Consider the following 18638-nt stretch of genomic DNA (forward strand, 5'->3'; position numbering starts at 1 on the left):
AGAGGGACGTTTCCGCCTCCTCTTTCTCTTATAGGTCTGTCATCATCCGAGCTGCTGCTGAACAGACGCAACACCTCCGAGGTCACACTGAACATGCCGGGACTGCTGCTCGGAGATGCATTTCCTGATTTCGAGCTGGAGACCACAACTGGCAGAATTAAACTCCACGAATTCCTCGGTGATTCGTAAGTATGCTGCTTGAATATGGATATTTGTGGTTATTGATTTGTAGACTTATCGAGAATTCGGTTCAAAGGAGGGATAGAGAGAGCTTGCTTACAGTTCCTGTTACTGCTTTCTGACTTCTGCTTTAGACCGTTGCTTATGATGATTTACAGCATCTAAATCTTTACAACCTATAATGCTCATATTATGGTCTAGAAGTGCATATGTCATTAAATGTAATATTCCATCAGGTGGTGGACACATGGATCTACTGTGGCAGTTATCAGATGTACAGCTGTTTATGAGCACATCTGTTGATCAGATAGGTTCAGGTTCAGGTGACTTTATTTGTACCTGTAGGTAGATTTGCTTTGCAGCAGAAATAGAGGAAGGCATCCGTATTGACAATAAGGTAGAGCACAGACAAGAGACAGACATACCAAAAACATGATAAAGAGTCTTCAAAGGCTTACTGGGATCAGGACCCAGCAAAAAGAAGAAAGCCACAAGAACAATATAAAAAAACACTGAAATATCAGGACAAAAAAGACACAATAAAATGAGAAAAGGGATAAACTTTCCCGAAATATGTGCAAAAGCTGCTAGGACTTATTTAAATGAACTGCAGCTGTAAAAAAGCTGTTCCTGTAGCGCTTTGTTCTACACCTCAGGACCCTTAACCTACCACCAGATGGGAGAAAGTGAGAAAGGAGATAGTGAGATGATCCAAATCAAAAGCATCAGTAAAGCTGACCAGGTCAAAGGTCAAACCCTTAAATCCCCTCCATGCTGCACAATCACATCGCTGACCTCATAAAAAATAGTCCCTCCTGTCGTCATTTTTGAGTCAAATAGAGGTCACATCCTGTCAGTTTGTCGTAAGATGCATCCTTCAGCTTTCATCCTATTGTGCAACCTAACAACAAAGTAACAATAACAGGAACCATAATATTAGAGATTTATGTCAAATGAGTGGAAAATGAGTCAGATTGAAACCCTTTTGTGAAACCTCATCTAACAGAAGCACTGACACACACCTGACTGACACACACCTGACCTCTCTTTTTTCCATCCCAGATGGGGGGTCCTGTTCTCCCACCCTAAAGACTACACCCCGGTGTGCACCACGGAGCTGGGCCGAGCTGCCAGACTGTGCAGCGAGTTCAGTAAACGCGACGTCAGAATGATCGCCCTGTCCATCGACACAGTGGAGGATCACCACGGCTGGTCCAAGGTGTGATAGTTAACAGCATCATCACGTACAGAAGGATGTTTATGACATGCTGAGCATCAAAGTGTTGACTTCCCGGCTGGTAAAACTGTTATGTAGTGAGTTTAGTTTTTACAGCTCAAAAATGTAGTCTGTTCTAGCTTTTAAAAGGAATTAGACAGGTAACTCATAACCCTTGTTTTAACAGTGGATTCAATGACTACTGATACTATATTTTAGTGTGTTGCAGACCCTAACTACACACTGAAATACAGTCATGTCAATGCTGTTGAAACTATATATAACCTAGATCTAAAATGGATATCTTGACATCCTGTGACCTGCACATTTCCAGTTCTTAGGAAAGCACCCAGAAGGTTCTCGAAGAGACATTTTTACATAAATAAAACCTTACAATTTTGCAAAACAAACTGGGTTTGGTTCTACTGGATTGTTTCACAAATTTAATGGAAAACTGGACAAGACGCTGGTAAAACCTAATTATGAAAGCAGTTTGAATATATCTATCTAGACTTCATCAGTTGCAGTTTAAGAAAAAAGAACAGCTATGGGTTGTTGGGCAAGTTAGTAAACTGCATTCCTTTACATAGTTTTTTTTAAATCATAAATATCACATAATATAGATGTTTATATAAGACAGCAGAGCTCCATCAGTGAAGCACCAATTGGGATTAAAGAGGACCTATTATGCTCTTGTGCTTTTCCCTTTCCTTTAGTGTGTTATATAGTTTTTTGTGCATGTAAAAAATCTGCAAAGTTACAAAGCCCAAAGTCCACACCAAAGGGAGCTACTCTCCCCCACAGACACACTGCTCCTGAGCTGCCTTACTTGAAGTCCCGACTTTTCTTCCGTAACGTGGTGATGTCACCAAGTAACACATTTGCATTATACCTGCCTAGCGCCTTGTTTGGCACGCCCTCAAACAAAGCTAGTTAGAGCGGAGCTCGAGCGGAGTCCGAAGAGTTTGGTCCGGTTGACCAATCACAACAGAGTGGGCCAGCTGACCAATCAGAGCAGACTCGGCTTTTCGGGAGGGAGGGTTGGGGCAGGAGCTCAAACAGAGCGTTTCAGACAGAAGGCGAAAAGAGGTGCTGCAGCACAGCCTGTATGAGAAAAAATAAAGCGTTTTTGAACATTAAAGCATGTAAACATGTTCTAGTAGAAACCCAAAATACAAGCATGCACCTGAAAATTAGCATAATAGGTCCTCTTTAAATAACTAACTAAGGGCTTGTGTGTCTCTGTACTAACTAGGACATCCTGGCATACAACTGTGAGGAGTCTGATTGCTGCTCGCTGCCCTTTCCCATCATAGCGGACAGTAAACGGGAGCTGGCAGTCGCCCTGGGCATGCTGGACCCAGATGCAAAGGACAAAGACGGCCTGCCGCTCACTGCCCGCTGTGTAAGCATTTTCACAATCAAATCCAATTTCCCTATTTTATAAGACAGCATTCAAACAGAATATATCGTCTCTACTCTCATGGCTATAGAATAATTAGTAACCTTGCCAGGCTCCATCTGTCTGCCTCTTGTTTGTGTAGGTGTTTATCATTGGCCCTGACAAAAGGCTGAAGCTGTCGGTGCTCTACCCGGCCACCACCGGACGAAACTTTGATGAGATTCTGCGAGTGGTGGACTCACTCCAGGCCACAGCAGGGAAACGAGTGTCCACGCCTGCTGACTGGAGGGTACGTCAACACCTTTTGAAAGTGACCTCAGTTTGTACCAAATCAGTTTCAGCAGCTGCCTACAGAGATAATAGAAACAGGAACTGACCTGCTGCTGCCGTGCAGACTAACCTAGTTTCTTTCTTTTTGTCCTCCAGCCTGGAGACTGCGTGATGGTCCCTCCCAGCATGTCGGAGGAGGAGGCGGCCTCTTTGTTCCCAGCTGGCGTCTACACCAAAGAACTGCCCTCTGGCAAGAAGTACCTGCGCTACACACCTCAGGAATAAGCACAGGCAGAGACAGCAGCACTGATACTCAACACTCAGGAATATGTAGGACTTAACTGAATTAGAGATTTTAACAGTATGTACAACTCCAATTAAAAAGAACTTTAGTGTACTTTTCTAAAGGGGGTTGTTTTTGGAAAGATAAGTGTTGAGATGGGAACATATATTTTTAATATTTAAAGATATAGCAGTTTATTATATACAGTATGGCAGAGAAGCTTCGATTGTGATACTGTTGGGGTTAAGATATTTTGTATCCCATGTGTAACGTTGCCTATGCACCTTTTTTTTGGACCAATACAAGAGGAAGTGGTGGTTTATGATGCTAGTTGATGACCTACTGAGAGCAAACAACGCCATGCATGTGTGTTCATTACATCTGACAGGTGCACTTCATTAAACAGTTACACATTTTTAAACAGTTGGGGAGTGTCTTCTTTCACGTAACTGATTAACTAGAACTTTGCATTGGTTTTGCCAGGCCAAACTATCACTGAAAGTCATTCCACCTGTGGGAGAATAAAAGCATTTCTAGTCTAAAGAATGATCAGCAAACAATAAAACTGCTCTGTCATGACTCTTGGACGCTACCGTTCAGAACCACCTCCATGAGTTTGTTAGCTTTGTCCATCAGATCTCCCCCTGTTCCCCTTCTCTATCATAAGGTACTGCTGTTTGAAGGCGGCTGTTAACTCAGCTGTGTAGGATTTGGCGTTCCCCCCGTCACCGCGTCGACAGAATCAGTGAAGAGCTTATCAACTGTGATCCTGGGAAACGGCTGGCAGCCGGCTCCTCTCTCTGTGACCAGCAGACAGGCAGGAGAGGTTAAGGACAGTGGAGGGATTACAAACAGGAAATGGGAAAATAAGATAAAAAAACACAGTGAAGACAGAACAAAGGACAAGCTGTTTAAAAATGAATGTCACTATTGAGTTGGAGAACATTAAATTATATATACAAAACACGTTGAGTTGGAGTGACAGTGAAAGGCATGAGCACTATCGTTTTAATCATTTATTAAGAATACATTTGAAGGTGACGGTACTTGATGGTGTTTGACTTTGACTGTAAAATCTGTCGATGTCACCACATTCACTCCTGCGTCATCCTCTTCATGTTGGGTAGAACTGCAGCAGTGGATCTAAAAGACAGACATGGAAAGCTTGTCTCCATAGAGGTCTTCCCTACTGTCATCTGCCAGGAGGTTTGACATCCTGCATGTGTGAAGTCTAAACCCCCCTGATGTGAGATTCAACCTCAGAGAGCTGTTGTCCTTGAAGTTATTGAGAATTTCTCTTTAAAAACTGAACCATTAATTTCAGGAAAAGCAGCAACTTCTGTTCTCGTCTCCAGTGTGTGGATTTGTCATCGCTATGACGTCAGAGCGAGTCACTTCCAGCTCGGCCGCCTCCCACCAGCGGCGTCATCTGTGGCTCATGAGGGCCTGGTACTCCCTCTGGTGGGCGAACAGTCGCAGGAACACTTTGTACTTTCTCTCGTAGAAGCTGAGAAAAGTATGAAATGCAGAAAATAATTACACAAATGTGATGCACAGAACTTTCCGTTTTCATTGTATTTAAAACAAGCAGACTTCTTACATCGCGAGTTCCCTCACAGAAGGACCTGCTTGTTCATATTCTGGTTACTTGTAACTCAATCCATCACTAATCCATATGGGTAACTTTGCACATTTAAAAGCAATGCAATTTGCTTCCCATTTGAAATAAAAAATAAAAACATAACATATGTATTTTTTTTTTAACTGCGTATATGTAGGGCTGCAATTAACGATTATTTTCATTGTCGATTAATCGGTTGATTATTTTCTTGATTAGTTGTTTGGTCTATAAAATGTCAAAAAATGTCGATCACTGTTTCCCAAAGCCCAAGTTGACGTCCTAAAGTGTCTTGTTTTGTCCACAACTCAAAGATATTCAGTTTACTCTCATAGAGGAGTAAAGAAACCAGAAAATATTCACATTTAAGAAGCTGGGATCAGAAAGTTTTGACCTTTTTTTTTTTACTCAAACCGATTAATTGATTATCTAAAATAGTTAAAGATTAATTTAATAGCTGACAGCTAACACATACAACGTTAAATTAATAGATAGAATAAAAGGAAAAGATAGAATTGATTTTTAAAAAATGGCGAGTTGTTCAAGAAGTCAACTTTTGTTTGGATAAAAAATGTTGATAATAAATGACATTCTTATTGAATTAGGCATCATATACATTTGATCCATTTATGTTACTGTCCCACAGACTGTTACAGCAACAACCTTCACCAAACATATATTAAAAACATCTCTTTGTCTCACCTCTGGAGCTCATAGTCAGGCCGAACAACTTTCCCCACTTTAGCCATTCTCTCCATTGCCTCCTAAAATTGCAAAGACAAATATCACTCAATAAATCATGTAATGCACATTCAGTTCCAGCCGTGACCCAGTTATAGTATTAACACGAGCCAACTGCAGTGGTTTTTCGGTGTGGCTGAGTTTATGACTAATGCAGAGCAGGGCCTCTCTCTCTGCTGTCTGAACCTACAAAATCCAGCCAGTCGACTGCGTGCAGCTCAAGAGGATCAGACTCAACAACTGGCTGCAGTAGTTACGGCTGAAAATGGGTTGACAGGTGCAGCCTAGTCCAAACAATAACGTCTTATTTTTAGTATATCTGGCTTAAAGGCTTGCCATTCTCTTGTGCTCCCGAGCTCTGGTGCTGAGACACCAAGAGATGATAGCTTGACCTCGCAAAAGATTTAATCATCACTGACTTTATATCTTAAACAAATTGGGCCACAAATCTTCTGTATGGCTAGAAGCAAGCAGAGATGCACTTTATACTTTGTGTTTTGGTTCCACCCAGCAGATGGAGGCATTGAGTCAGTGATGATGAGATCTGGATGGCTTGGCATTTAACGTTTTTTTTTTTAGGTCAATTTTAGACTACAAAATAAGAAGATTGGATTGCAAACTGCTAAATATATTGCAAAATAAACACTTGTTAAAAGGGGCACGCCACCGATATCACCCATGAAGTTCAGTTTACTCTTCATGAGAAGTACTACAGACTGTGGAAACAACTCTATAATGTCTGCTGAGGCTCTGGAAAAATATACTTTTTCATATTACGGGTTTAGCTTGAGTCTTTTTAACAGTTATTCTGCATTAAAAGCTGGAGGTGCGTGGTTTACAAGAAGTGGGCATTCAGAAGGCAGAGGCAGTCTGAAGGGTGATGATATCCATTTTCGAAAATGCAGGATCCATTGTTTTTGAACATATACAAACATGTCGTGCTTTTAGGAACCAAGATGTTTAATGCACACACCAAGAGGTGCATTCAGAAGTACAAAACACCAAAAAGTACCTCCTCTTTCATGTAATATTGAGCATGAGGATACTGGTTCATACCATTTTTTCCACTTGCATAAAATAGCAAATGCAAATTCCTACTATGACTATTCATGATATCGTCTAAGTGTATTTCCATTGCAACACTACTACTGTACAGATTTCCAAGTGAGTTATCTTTTAAAGAGGACCTATTGTGCTCATTTTCAGGTTCATACTTTTTATTTTGTGTTTCTACTAGAACATGTTTACATGCTTTAATATAAAAAAAACATTATTTTTCTTATACTGTCTGTCTGAATATACCTGTATTCACCCTCTGTCTGAAACGCTCTGTTTTAGTGCCTGTCTCTTTAAGACCCCCTACTAAAAAAAGGGGTCTGCTCTGATTGGCTTGTGATAAAAATATTGCGCACCTTTGCAAAGGTAGTTCTCAAGCCATGGGCGAAATATTCTAATGAGCCTGCATGTGACATAGGAAGGGGAGGCAAATCTAAATGGCTTGTTAAATCACATGTTTTCTGATCTAGTCAGCCCACAAAAAAACGGACTGAATTGTCTTATTTCACAGTTTGTGCGTTGGTAGCCACTCTAGACACCCACATGAATGTGCACAAGAACTGAAAAATGTCATGATACGTCCCCTTTAAGAGTAAACAAAGCGACAGTTTTGACTAATATTTTTGAGGATCTGTGTGATTTTGTGTGATGTTTTTGTAAAAAAAAACATTAAAATGTATCTAGTAATTTAGACTAGCACAAAAAACTGCTTCACATTTCGTTAACCAGCAGTGGCCCATGTTGGACATTAGTTGCATTTACATGTGTGACTATTTGAAAACTCATAAAGAACATGTGTTTAAAAGCAAACAAGGATACTCCTAATTATCAGCGACAAAATTAACCTAAAAAATGACGTCTCAAAAGCCTTGTCTGTCTAAGACCCTGTCACTTTTATGACTTTACTTTTACATACTGTGCTGTATATGTCTGTGTGTGCCACTCCACCTGTATGGTGCTGTAGTCCTGTGATGCACACGCACCCAGGACTGCTGCTCCTATTAACACAGCCTCCATCTGGTCAGGCAACACCACAGGCAATCCTGAGGAGGACAATATAGAAATAAGTGGCATTGGCTAAAGCCTCTATGGGAGATACTGTTTTTGTGTAACCATTGTTTAATATTTTTTGGGTAAAATGTCTTTTTTACCTGTAGCGTTGGCGTGAATCTGGACAAACAGGGCGTTTTTGCTCAACCCGCCGCACAGGAAGAGGGTTCTGATGTCATGTCCTGCTTCTTTCATGGCCTCCAGAATATGAAGAGTACCAAGCTGAAACCACAGAAGAAGATAGAAGGGAGAATCAGATTACATGCAAACAAATACAACTTTCCTTACTAGGTTGTCAGACTTAGAAACACATAAAACACTCACAGCGAGGGCTTGTACAGTGGCCAAATAGAGCAGGGCCAAGTCATCCACGGTTTGGGAGAGAGGCAGTCCGATCACCTGCGAAACAGTAATAATGAGTCATTGATGCAAGAATGTGAGTCACCAGAGGGGTGTATTCACCAACAAAAGGCAGAGCTGTCATTGAGGGTCTGGTATCTCAAATCCACAGTGATTCAGTCTCAACAATATTCACCAGTTCTCTCTGCATCCTGGAGCTACAGATATGGTCTGGAAACAATAATTAGCTTACTGAACACAGACATCATTTCTGTGGCTCGACTGTGACGCACTTTCGTTTTAAGTACAAAGTTTATTCTTTGCACTGATAAAATCATAATACTTCTGTGAAATCCTTAAAAGAGAAGTGTTGTCAGCGCAATGTTAAAAAAACATTAAAGGCGATATCTGCAAACCAAGAAAGATCAAACCACAGATATTTTGTTGCACAATGAGAATTGACCCTGAGGCCGACTGTGGTGCTTTGTGAAGCCAGCTGCTTCAGTTGGCTGCTAGCTCACTGTATTATGAATGCATTTAGTTTAAAAGGAATACAGCTATTCAGTTTATTTCCAAAATTTAGATGAGAACATTGATACTCTCTTGTCTGTGCTTTACATATGCAGCTGGAGCCAGGAGGTCATTCGTTTAGCATAGTGGAGTTAGAGAAAAACAGCTAACATTAGCCTAGCTCTGTCCAAAATTAAAAAATTCTCCTTGATAACATTTTTATGTGGATAAATAATTAATAAAATAATGCATCCACAGAGCTTTCAGAAAGGTGCCAAATAAAAGTATGGCTTTTTCTAAAAAAAAAACTAAATTATGATTATGAATTAATCGTTTTAAAAATGTTGACGGGTCCAAAATGAATGTTTTGTTTATCTCTGTGGAAGATATCTGATGTTTGGTTCCCACCTCTAACCGGACTTGTGAGCCAATAGCATAATGACTTTGGTATCACTTGGTATATCTGCACATTGCATGTCTTTGACAAACTGACAACCACTAGTTGTGAAGTGAATGCAATGGAAAGGGGGAAGAAGAATGCAACATCTAGAGGCTGAATATTATCAATGTAATGTAATTTAACATTTGTTTCTATCCTTTACTTAACAAAATGATAAGCTATAACTAAATTGGACCACTTAAACATACTTAATAATTATAGGAGGGTCTGCAATGACCACTCCACCTCTGTAGGTTAGTGCAGTATATTAACTTTGTATCAGTAGTATTTCATGTCATATGTCACATGAAGCCTTGACTCATGTTCCCTCACCATGCCCTTCAAGGCTGGGTCAGCCAGGGGCGACCTGTTCCCGTGGAAGTCCGGCCACACGTGAAGACTGGAGCCCAGCAGGTCAACAGCAGAACCGGAGTTAGCCATTGTACTCAGGTGGTTGTTGAGGAAGCTGTAGATGTTCTCGCCAGAAAAGGGAAACCTGGGAAAGATAACAGTAAGCAAATGAAGAACCCAGTGTGATAAAATAACATTAAAGATGTCGTACGGATAGAAAATGCTGCAGGCCTTCTTCACTGAAGACACTGTGACATGACTTAGCAGGAAAAGCAGAGCTGTTACTAATAACATTAACAGTGGCTCGTAAAGTGTTCCAGTAAGCCACGTCAGTAGGCGAGCATGGACAGTGTACCAGGCATTTTTATTTAATTCTAAGTAAAAAGTCAATCAAACAAATAATAAATTACTTTATTTGCAGCTTCCACAGAATAGTCGAGATGTATCTAGAATTAATAAATTTACTACGCTCCTAATCTTCCTTAATATTATTATGCGTCAGCTGGATGGGGATGACAGCTGTGCTAGAACATTTCTGGGAAGTGCAGCATTAAAAGCATCAGCTGACCTCTGCCGTGCCTGTTCCTGGAGCTGGGCGTAGGCGGCGTGGCCCTTCACCACGTGGTCGATCTGAGGGAGGAGAGAGAGAGCAACATGGTTTAACAGAGAGGATTATACCTGACACAGCTGATGACATAAATAAAGGCTTGTGAAAGCTGCTACTGATGATTATTAAAGTAAAGATCCTGGAGCTTAAAGTGATGTTATAAAAACAGACAGACTGACAGATGAGTTGCTCACACCAGGGTGTCTTTTAGGTGCATTTACACATGGATTGTATACATTATGTCTCTACTTGCACACAGTTTTCTGTTGCTGTGCAGCAAAAAGCGTGTCAGTTACATATTGTATAATAATATAAAGCTCGACAGAGGACTGACCAGCCTTCCCGTAGCACTCTGTCCTCCCTCGTTGAGCCACAAGCCAGGCACCATGGCAGACAGGCAGGGCCCCCACACTCCTGGCACAAACAGAGGCTGCTCGCTGATCTGATGCACATTAATGAAAAATGTTTTAATTAACATTGTATATCAATCCAGCAATCTACAAAGACATAGATATGGCTGTAGTAAAAAGCTAACAGACATACTGTAATGGAAACCACTGCAGTTTAAATTTTAGATAATATCTTTTTTATCAGATTACTTTTAATAGATTGCATGCTTGTGTATTAGTATTAGCTAAGTTTTACATCACCTCCAAGTTCAGAACTAAGTGTGTTAAGTGTTACCAGACCCCTACACTCACTTTTGGAAAAATGTATGATAAAGGACAGCTTGAGACAGAAAGGGTTTCATATCAGAGTTTTACAATTTGCTGACATCTCACTCATATCAAAATTCACAGTATAAGTTGCATATCTGGAAGGAAAACTTGCAATCTGAAATTTCTGATGAAGATTGGTAAGCAGTTAATGCAGGAGTCTATAAATACTTGCCTTAAACTAATACAGTATAAATGGTTAATGTGGATATTGGTGGAAGTAAATCAATAGAATAAAAAAATACCAGACATATGCACAAAATGTAAGGAAACCAGGTGAACATTGTTTCATTGTATTTAGCAATGCAGAAAGACTAAAACATTCTGGTAAGAGATAAGAGTTATAACGGAGAAGATTATTTAAAAACAAATCCCAGAGGAACATAATTATAGTAAAAAGGAACAAGCATTTATAGACCTCAGCTTGCGTTACGCCAAATGTATTGCAATGCTATGGTAAAATATTCACAGACCAAGCACTACTCAATGGATAAGACAGATGTTACAAGCCTTCCATTAGAAAGGATAACTTACATATTAAAGGGTAATTTTGTAATATAATAATTGATATAGATTTAACAGATGATGATGATGGACTAATTTCTGTGGACAATGCAGTTTCTGAGCTTGTAGTATTTGTATTTTTCTTCTAAATACTTCTTATATTTTGCATCTGTTGCAATCAATATACTCCATTTAGTATAGATTACCGATTATTAAGACAGGAGGCGCATTCTTGTTTTGGGTTGTTTGTTTGTTTTTCTTGGTTTAGTGTCGATGCAACAACTGTATATTGTGTTATATATTATATGAGTGTAAAAGGCTGCATTTCATAAAAATGCGGGGGATAAGGTGTGTAAGTGTCAGAAAGGTCACACCATATCTATACTATATTAAAGAGCATTTTTCAAAAAGCCACACAGCAGGTGAAATGTAGCTGTAAACGGCTCACCGCCATGTGACAGGTTGATGTCCCACAGATCAGCGCCATGCGGGAGGTGATCGGCTGGTCCTCACAGGGCAAATGAAAACCTTTTACATCTGCACCTATCACACCTGGAAAGAGCAAAATTATACTTTTTAAAATCCTGTTTTATCAATGTCAAAAAATTTTATTGTGCAGGGGTACAATACATATGAATATATTTTAGTATTACTTAATATAAAAAGTTCACAAAGAGCCCGGTCGGAGACAAATCTCAAATGATTTGCAGATGAAAAGCTTTGAATCCTTTTGAGGCGCTCCTCTAACCTTCGTGAGGAACTCAGCAGTGACACTAACTGCTGGAATAATGTTTGTCAAGCTGGTTTGAGTTTAAGGTGGAAGGTTCATCTACGCGTGGGGGCCGGGGGGTGTACATCACCGTGACAACTAAAAGTGCAGAGTGTTTGAGCCTCGGACTGATACGACAATGTGTGATAGGCAGAGGTCACGGCCTGAGGTCAGAGGGCAGAGTTCACGAGCAGTTTATCTCGCAGAACAAAACCAGATGGTTGGGATTTCTGAACCAGAAGAATTGTCGACGGCTGCCCTGAAGCCAACAACGTGCTCACAGATACAGTAAACAGCATTAATTAGTAACTTTTTAACATCTGTTTGTTGCATACGTATTTCATTTTTGCCCAAACTATTAAAGCTGGGAGAGTTCCCCTGCTTCAAATCTAGTCAGAGATCTTCTATCACTACTACTGTCAACTATCTAACAAGGCAAAAATGCCAACAAAATAAAATAAAAATGATCTTTACAACTACTGCTGTTTTGTTTGCACACCGACAATATTTGCACTATCTGTTTATACCATGTTTATTTTATAGCTTATTTTGTAAATTGTACATTTTTTATTCTTATTTTATTCTAACGTTTATCTATTATACTGTTTGCCTCGCACCAATAAGCCAAAGAAAATTCCTCGTGTATACCCCTTACACCTGGCAATAAACACCTTTCTGATTCTGATTCTGATTCTGATACTGGCTCAGAGTGCCATAAACAGTCTGTATGGTGATGTTCATGTTCCCCTGGCCTTTCGTCTAGCACCACCAACAGGACACAATTTAAATTTGTGTACAAGAAATCTAAAAATCCACTTGACAGTCACCCCAGAGAATGAGCCCTTTGCTTTTGGGAAATTTCAAGGGCTTTCCTAAGGCGCCAGACTCTGCTTAAAATTTTTCAACAAAATACTAAAAACTCCCACTAACTTGCTGTGGATATTTACATTCCCGAGATTGAAATCTAGTGTTGACGAGCCCCTGACCTTCTCTATTATCACAATTATGATAAACTTCATATTTGTGCACAAGAAATATCAACATATGATAATAATAAATGATAACCAGAGGTTATTTATGCTCCCTTGTGGATGAACATCTTCATTTTTGACACTCCAGGAGCCGCCCTAGAACAAAATGTCAACTTTAAGACTTAAAATCTGCTGCCTCCCTCCTCCCTTTGATGTCTTTTGAAGTCTAAACGTCTGGCAATATTTGAGAATTTGACCTGTACACCTTGACTGATGACACATTTTATGTTTTAAGGTTATAGTTTAAAAACACTTAACTCTCAAAGCTATGTAGAACCTGCAAAGTTACCTAATGCAACTTAAAAGAAATAGATATGTATTTGGTAGAGGAAGATTAGTTCAATAAACAGGTTTAGGGTGTAATACCAAGGCCTCCAGCATGAGCATCAATGAGAGAAGCACCAACTGCAGTTCCTGGCTCCAGACCCAAATCTGCTGCTGCTTTGTGGGTGAGGCCGTCTCCCAACGGGCTCCCTGGAGAACACGTCACGCTGCCTGGATGACACAAAACAGCACAGCTTAAATAATGAAAGAAGATCTCTTGTTGATGAGAAATGATGTGAAATTTTTTTGCGATATTTTCAGATTTTCTTAAAGGAACAGTGTGTAGCATTTAGGGGGATCTACTAGCAGAAATGGAAAATAATATTAATAAAGTACATTTTCTTTAGTGTATAATCACCTGAAACTAAGAATCGTTGTGTTTTCGTTACCGTAGGATGAGCCGTTTATATCTACATCCTCTTCATACGGGAGGAGTTTGCAACCTCACTGCTAGATACCATCAGATCCTACACACTGCACCTTTAAAATCTTACAATATACAATTATATAGAAGATAGTTTGTTAATGTCTTTTACCTATTTTGGAAAAGTTGTTTTCCAGGAGATCCTCCAGGCCAATGCTCGTCCAAAAACCAGCATCCCATCCTTCTGGAGGGCAATAAGTCCATTTACACACCAGAGTGCATAAAGACCTGTGAAACATCGGCGAATAGTACTGTAACATGTCTCATAACACATTCATTGAAGTACAACATGGGGTGACATTGACAGTATCTGGTGAAGGCCACAGTATCAAAAACATTTTGTCCATGATAAAAGACACATTCCTTAGAAAGTCCCCTTCTTTAGAGGACAACCCTATTCTTTCTTTTAAACAGACATTTGATACAAGGATAGTGTTTCAGCAGCTTAGCTTCACCTCGTTATAATACTGTAGTCACTAACAGCAATTTGTAGGTCACTGTAAATGGTGAACCTTTTTAATCCCTCTCTGAAATTCATGTATTAAACTAGGGCGGGGCGATACAGTCAAAATCTTTTACTCCGATATAAGTCATTTCATATCTCGATAACGATATCTCACGATATAACATGTTTTTGGTAATTAAAAAAAGAAATACTATGTATGTAAATATATTTAAAAATAACTATGTTATATGAAATAACCACATGGCAAAGCCTATTTTTATTCTCTCTTTGCACACAAATACCGAGTAATCAGATTAAGACAATAGTTTAATTCACATACACTGGGGTATTGCCATAAGCAGAATTCAATTCAGATTTTCTGAGAAACTTGAGGCAGCATGTGCTTGTTATTATCAACTAGACGAAGTGCATCGTGTATCACAATATCTCGATATATGATTTCATCATGATACGATTCCATCGAAAGACAATAAATTATCATATTGAATTATCGTCCAGACCAATATTAAACACATATTAAATAATTAGACAGATGAAGGTTTAGACGATCAGACGAAGCTCACCGTGTCAAAGAGCCTGTTGCCTTCCAAGACAGGAAATCTGGGAGGTCGAAAAAGTGAGCGGCTTTGTTCCAGCAGCTTTCTCTTAGATTCTGATTAAAACACAAGAGAAATGTGTGCTAATTAACCCTTTGATCAGTGAGTAATAACAGCACATGCATGTACTGACAGACCTTAACACAAACCACTTTCAGGAAGCTGATGCCTCCCAAGGAAAAGTTGGAATAAGGCTGAAAATAAACACCACCACATGCTGACCAGCAGCCAACACAGAGAGCGACAATAAAACATGTAGAGATCAGTGGTCCTGTGCTGACCTTGCTCACCTCTCACCTCTTTGAGCCAGAGCAGCTTAGGGGGTTGCAGCTCTGGTGACATGACCCCACCCACCCTGCTCAGGACCCCGTGGCCAGTGTTGGTTATACGAGTGGCCTGCTCCTCGGCACGATGGTCCATCCACATCACTACGTTCCTTTGTCTGTCACCTGGGAGAAGAAGAAAGAAGAGGAAAGATCAGGGTTTTAGTGAAAGCAAAATGTAAATAAGATATACCAAATAGCTAATACTGCATGATTAAATTGGGCTATTAGGAGATGATAAACAAACTTCTGACTGCCATATATATATGTAATATCTAGGCAGCATATAATCAGTGATTTAACCTGATTAACTGGGTCCTGACCCCTGTGTAACTTTGCTTAATTGAAAAAAAACATGAATCCCTACCAACTGCAGGGGTTCTGCTCTGTAGCTGACCCTGACCTCTGACCTTGCTGTGGAGGAGGTGGTTTTACCTTCAGGGATCAATAAAGTATCCCATTACATTAGACTAAAACAAACTGTCTGAGCAAAACTCAACAACTGAAAGGTTTCACGTGAAAAGGCTCCAAAAAATCCATTCTAGTAAAATTTTACAATCAGCTGGGGCCGTCCTCGACCAAAGAAAGTCTCAGTCGACTAATCAATTACTTGATTCAATCGTCAGATCTGTAAAACTGAGTTTCTCCATAGAATCACTCAAAAGCACCACTTTCTTGTGTTTACCAGAGATGTGCTCATAACTTTCTTAGAAATAAGTAATTTAGCATGAAAAAAGCATTAAAAAGAACAACTAACGATAGATTATTGGACTAATCGACTAAGAGGAGGCAGCCCTACAATCAGCATTTCAAAAACACAATTAATTCCAACCATTATGTGTGCTTAGGTGTATATAAATGGTGCATTCCTGAAGCACAACATATGTGATGTGGGAGGTCCTAGTCAGGCTATAAGGGAATGAAATGTTTCACTTACCATCCTGACTGACTGGCACAGGCTGGAAGCTCTGGTCCAGAACCACCAGTGAGCAGGTGGCATCAAAGCCGATCCCTCGTACCTGACTGCTCTCCACACTTTGGGTAACTCTCTGGAACAGATATGAAATACAGTTTGAGACATCAGGTCAATGCTTTTATACATAAATAATATCGTAATATATTCATAATATATAAAGTACTGGATAAACTGTTGAATTAGTTAGCTTAGCTAAAAGTAGTACAGGCTAAAAGTACTGGATAAACCAGGGGTCTGCCACCAGCAGCTCTGGAGCCACAAGCTGCTCTTTAGCTCCTCTCCAGTGGCTCCCTGTGGACTTTTTATAATGGAAATGAATAACTGTTTTTTGGTTACATTTTCTTTTTATTTATCATTGTTGTAGGTCTATGGTACGACAGTACGACAGAGTATTAGGGCCACATTAAGTAAAAAAAAAAAAGAGAAATCTGAGATTACGAGAATAAAGTCATAGGTTTACGAGAAAAGAACTCGTACTATTATGAAAATAAAGTCATAATATTACGAGAATAAAGTCATAGGTTTAAGAGAAAAAAGTCGTAGTATTATGAGAATAAAGTCATAATATTATAAAGTAGTAATTTTTCGTGCTATATTCTTTTTTTCTTGTAAAGTTATGACTTTCTTTCTCGTAATATTACAACTTTTTTTCTCGTAAAGTTAAGTCTTTATTCTTGAAATTTCCGATTGTTTTTCCGTCAATGTGGCCCTAATACTCTGTAGTACATTTGCACTTGTGCCCTCACTGCTTTAGACTTACAGTATATACTATATAAATTACTTAAGCTGTGTGTAAGCTGTATAATGTTTTGCAGCTCCAGACAGATTTTCTTTTTTTTTTTTTCTAAAATGTCTCTTTTGATAGTAAAGGTTTCTGACCCCTGGGATAAACTGTTGAAATAGTTAGATTAGCAAAAAGCAGTACTAGCTAAAAGTACTGGATAAACAGTTGAAATAATTAGCTAAATGTAATGGATTAATAGCTTTAAGGGTCCAGCTGCTGCCACTCAGTGGTATGAGCTTTATGGGAACGTAACCTTGACCAAAATTAAATTATATAAAAAAAATATATAGCAACAATATCCATTTTTATGTTGTGTTACTTCACATCCACTTTAAACTTAGTTGAAATGAACACATTGGAACAGTGGGGTCTGGTCTATGATGGTGGGGTACTTGAGTTTATCTGATAGGATAGGAGGTGTGTGTGTGTGTGTGTTAATAAAAGATTGGGAACCAACCAGTGCTCTATGGTTTGTTTGTTTGTTTGTTTATTAAGATCCCCATTCGCTTTTGCATAGCAGCAGCTATTCTTCCTGGGGTTCACATAGTTTACATGGTGACAATACAAAGTTACACATTCACACTACTCATCATACACTAACATAATACCCTTACACACCCAAGAATACTTATCAATTACTAAAGTTTATTTTTAAGTAATGCTCTTTTAGTGTTTTTTTTAAAACCATACACAGTATTTTGTTGTGTAATATGACTTGGGAGTGAATTCCATTCTTGCATTGCTCTGTATATTGCTGACCTGATTTGGTTTTGGATCTTGGTAAAGTGAAACAACCTGCAGCAGCATGCCTTGTGGAATAATTGTGTGTATCTGTACTAAAGGATAGTTTTTTATAACAAATAAATGGTCACCCTACCTTGACCACTGTGCAGCATTTGTCCCAGATCTCAGTGGAGGACTGGACATAGTGGTCAGACTGAGGCTCCCAGATGCTGATGGGTTCCTCTGCAGTGCTCTGCAGCAGCCCTGACCTGGTCACCAGAGCAGCTCTCACACTGGAGGTGCCCACGTCCACCCCAACATAATACACCTCTGCCATGAGGAAGACCAGCTGCATGTCAGAGGAGGAGAGAAGACCCAGAGGTTGATTATTAACCAGGTTACACTGTCAATGTCAACAACTGTGTCGAAATCATGGAAATAAACACATATCAACGCATGCATATAGGTGATTTGCTTCTAATTAATGATTTCTGGTGTATGTTTTGGTGCATCAGACACTGAAATCAACGCTACAGTGCACAGAATAACCTTTCAAATACACACAACAGATGTTATCAAACGCAGAGGACATTTGCACACCAGCTATTAGATACATATGAGAGCTTACCGGCAGTTTTAAGTCTTATTTCAGCGCAGAAAACATCTCTTTTAGAGTTTCTGATGAGCGGACTTTGCGCTGGAGACGGTGGCTTCGACGGAAAGCCAAACTGGCCAAAAAGGACAAAGTCGACTTTTTTTTTTTCTTCCATTGAGCAGAGTAAAGTCTAACACAAGTCAAATAAACACCAGGAATGGGTTATGTGGGGAATGGGAATGCCAAATACTGTAACAGTAGCCTATAATATGACACTGAAAACATATTCCATTATGTTAAAAGTCCAATCTGTTTATAATAACACATATTTATGGCATTCAACAT

The 18638-nt window shown here is 39.5% G+C and overlaps 2 protein-coding genes across 2 annotated transcripts; one reads left to right on the top strand and one right to left on the bottom strand.

Annotated features, from left to right (window-relative positions):
- The first annotated feature begins 24 nt into the window (after positions 1-24).
- LOC141776768 (peroxiredoxin-6-like) lies at positions 25-3777 on the top strand. Its single transcript, XM_074650564.1, has 5 exons — positions 25-185; positions 1243-1399; positions 2652-2801; positions 2941-3087; positions 3225-3777. Exons 1-5 carry the CDS (start codon positions 94-96, stop codon positions 3351-3353), a joined length of 675 nt encoding a protein of 224 aa, XP_074506665.1. The 5' UTR covers positions 25-93; the 3' UTR covers positions 3354-3777.
- Positions 3778-4356: 579 nt separating this feature from the next.
- fggy (FGGY carbohydrate kinase domain containing) lies at positions 4357-18437 on the bottom strand. Its single transcript, XM_074650562.1, has 16 exons — positions 18327-18437; positions 17853-18047; positions 16153-16264; positions 15190-15341; positions 14860-14948; positions 13943-14058; positions 13449-13577; positions 11731-11834; positions 10397-10504; positions 10024-10085; positions 9438-9600; positions 8141-8215; positions 7918-8038; positions 7715-7809; positions 5672-5733; positions 4357-4858 (listed from the first exon to the last, which is right to left on the bottom strand). The coding sequence occupies exons 2-16, from the start codon at positions 18033-18035 to the stop codon at positions 4777-4779; spliced, it is 1653 nt and encodes a 550-aa protein (XP_074506663.1). The 5' UTR covers positions 18036-18047; positions 18327-18437; the 3' UTR covers positions 4357-4776.
- Between the last annotated feature and the right edge of the window lie 201 nt (positions 18438-18638).

This window comes from Sebastes fasciatus, chromosome 11 (assembly GCF_043250625.1).
Source record: "Sebastes fasciatus isolate fSebFas1 chromosome 11, fSebFas1.pri, whole genome shotgun sequence".
In the NCBI taxonomy this organism is placed as follows: Eukaryota; Metazoa; Chordata; class Actinopteri; order Perciformes; family Sebastidae; genus Sebastes; species Sebastes fasciatus.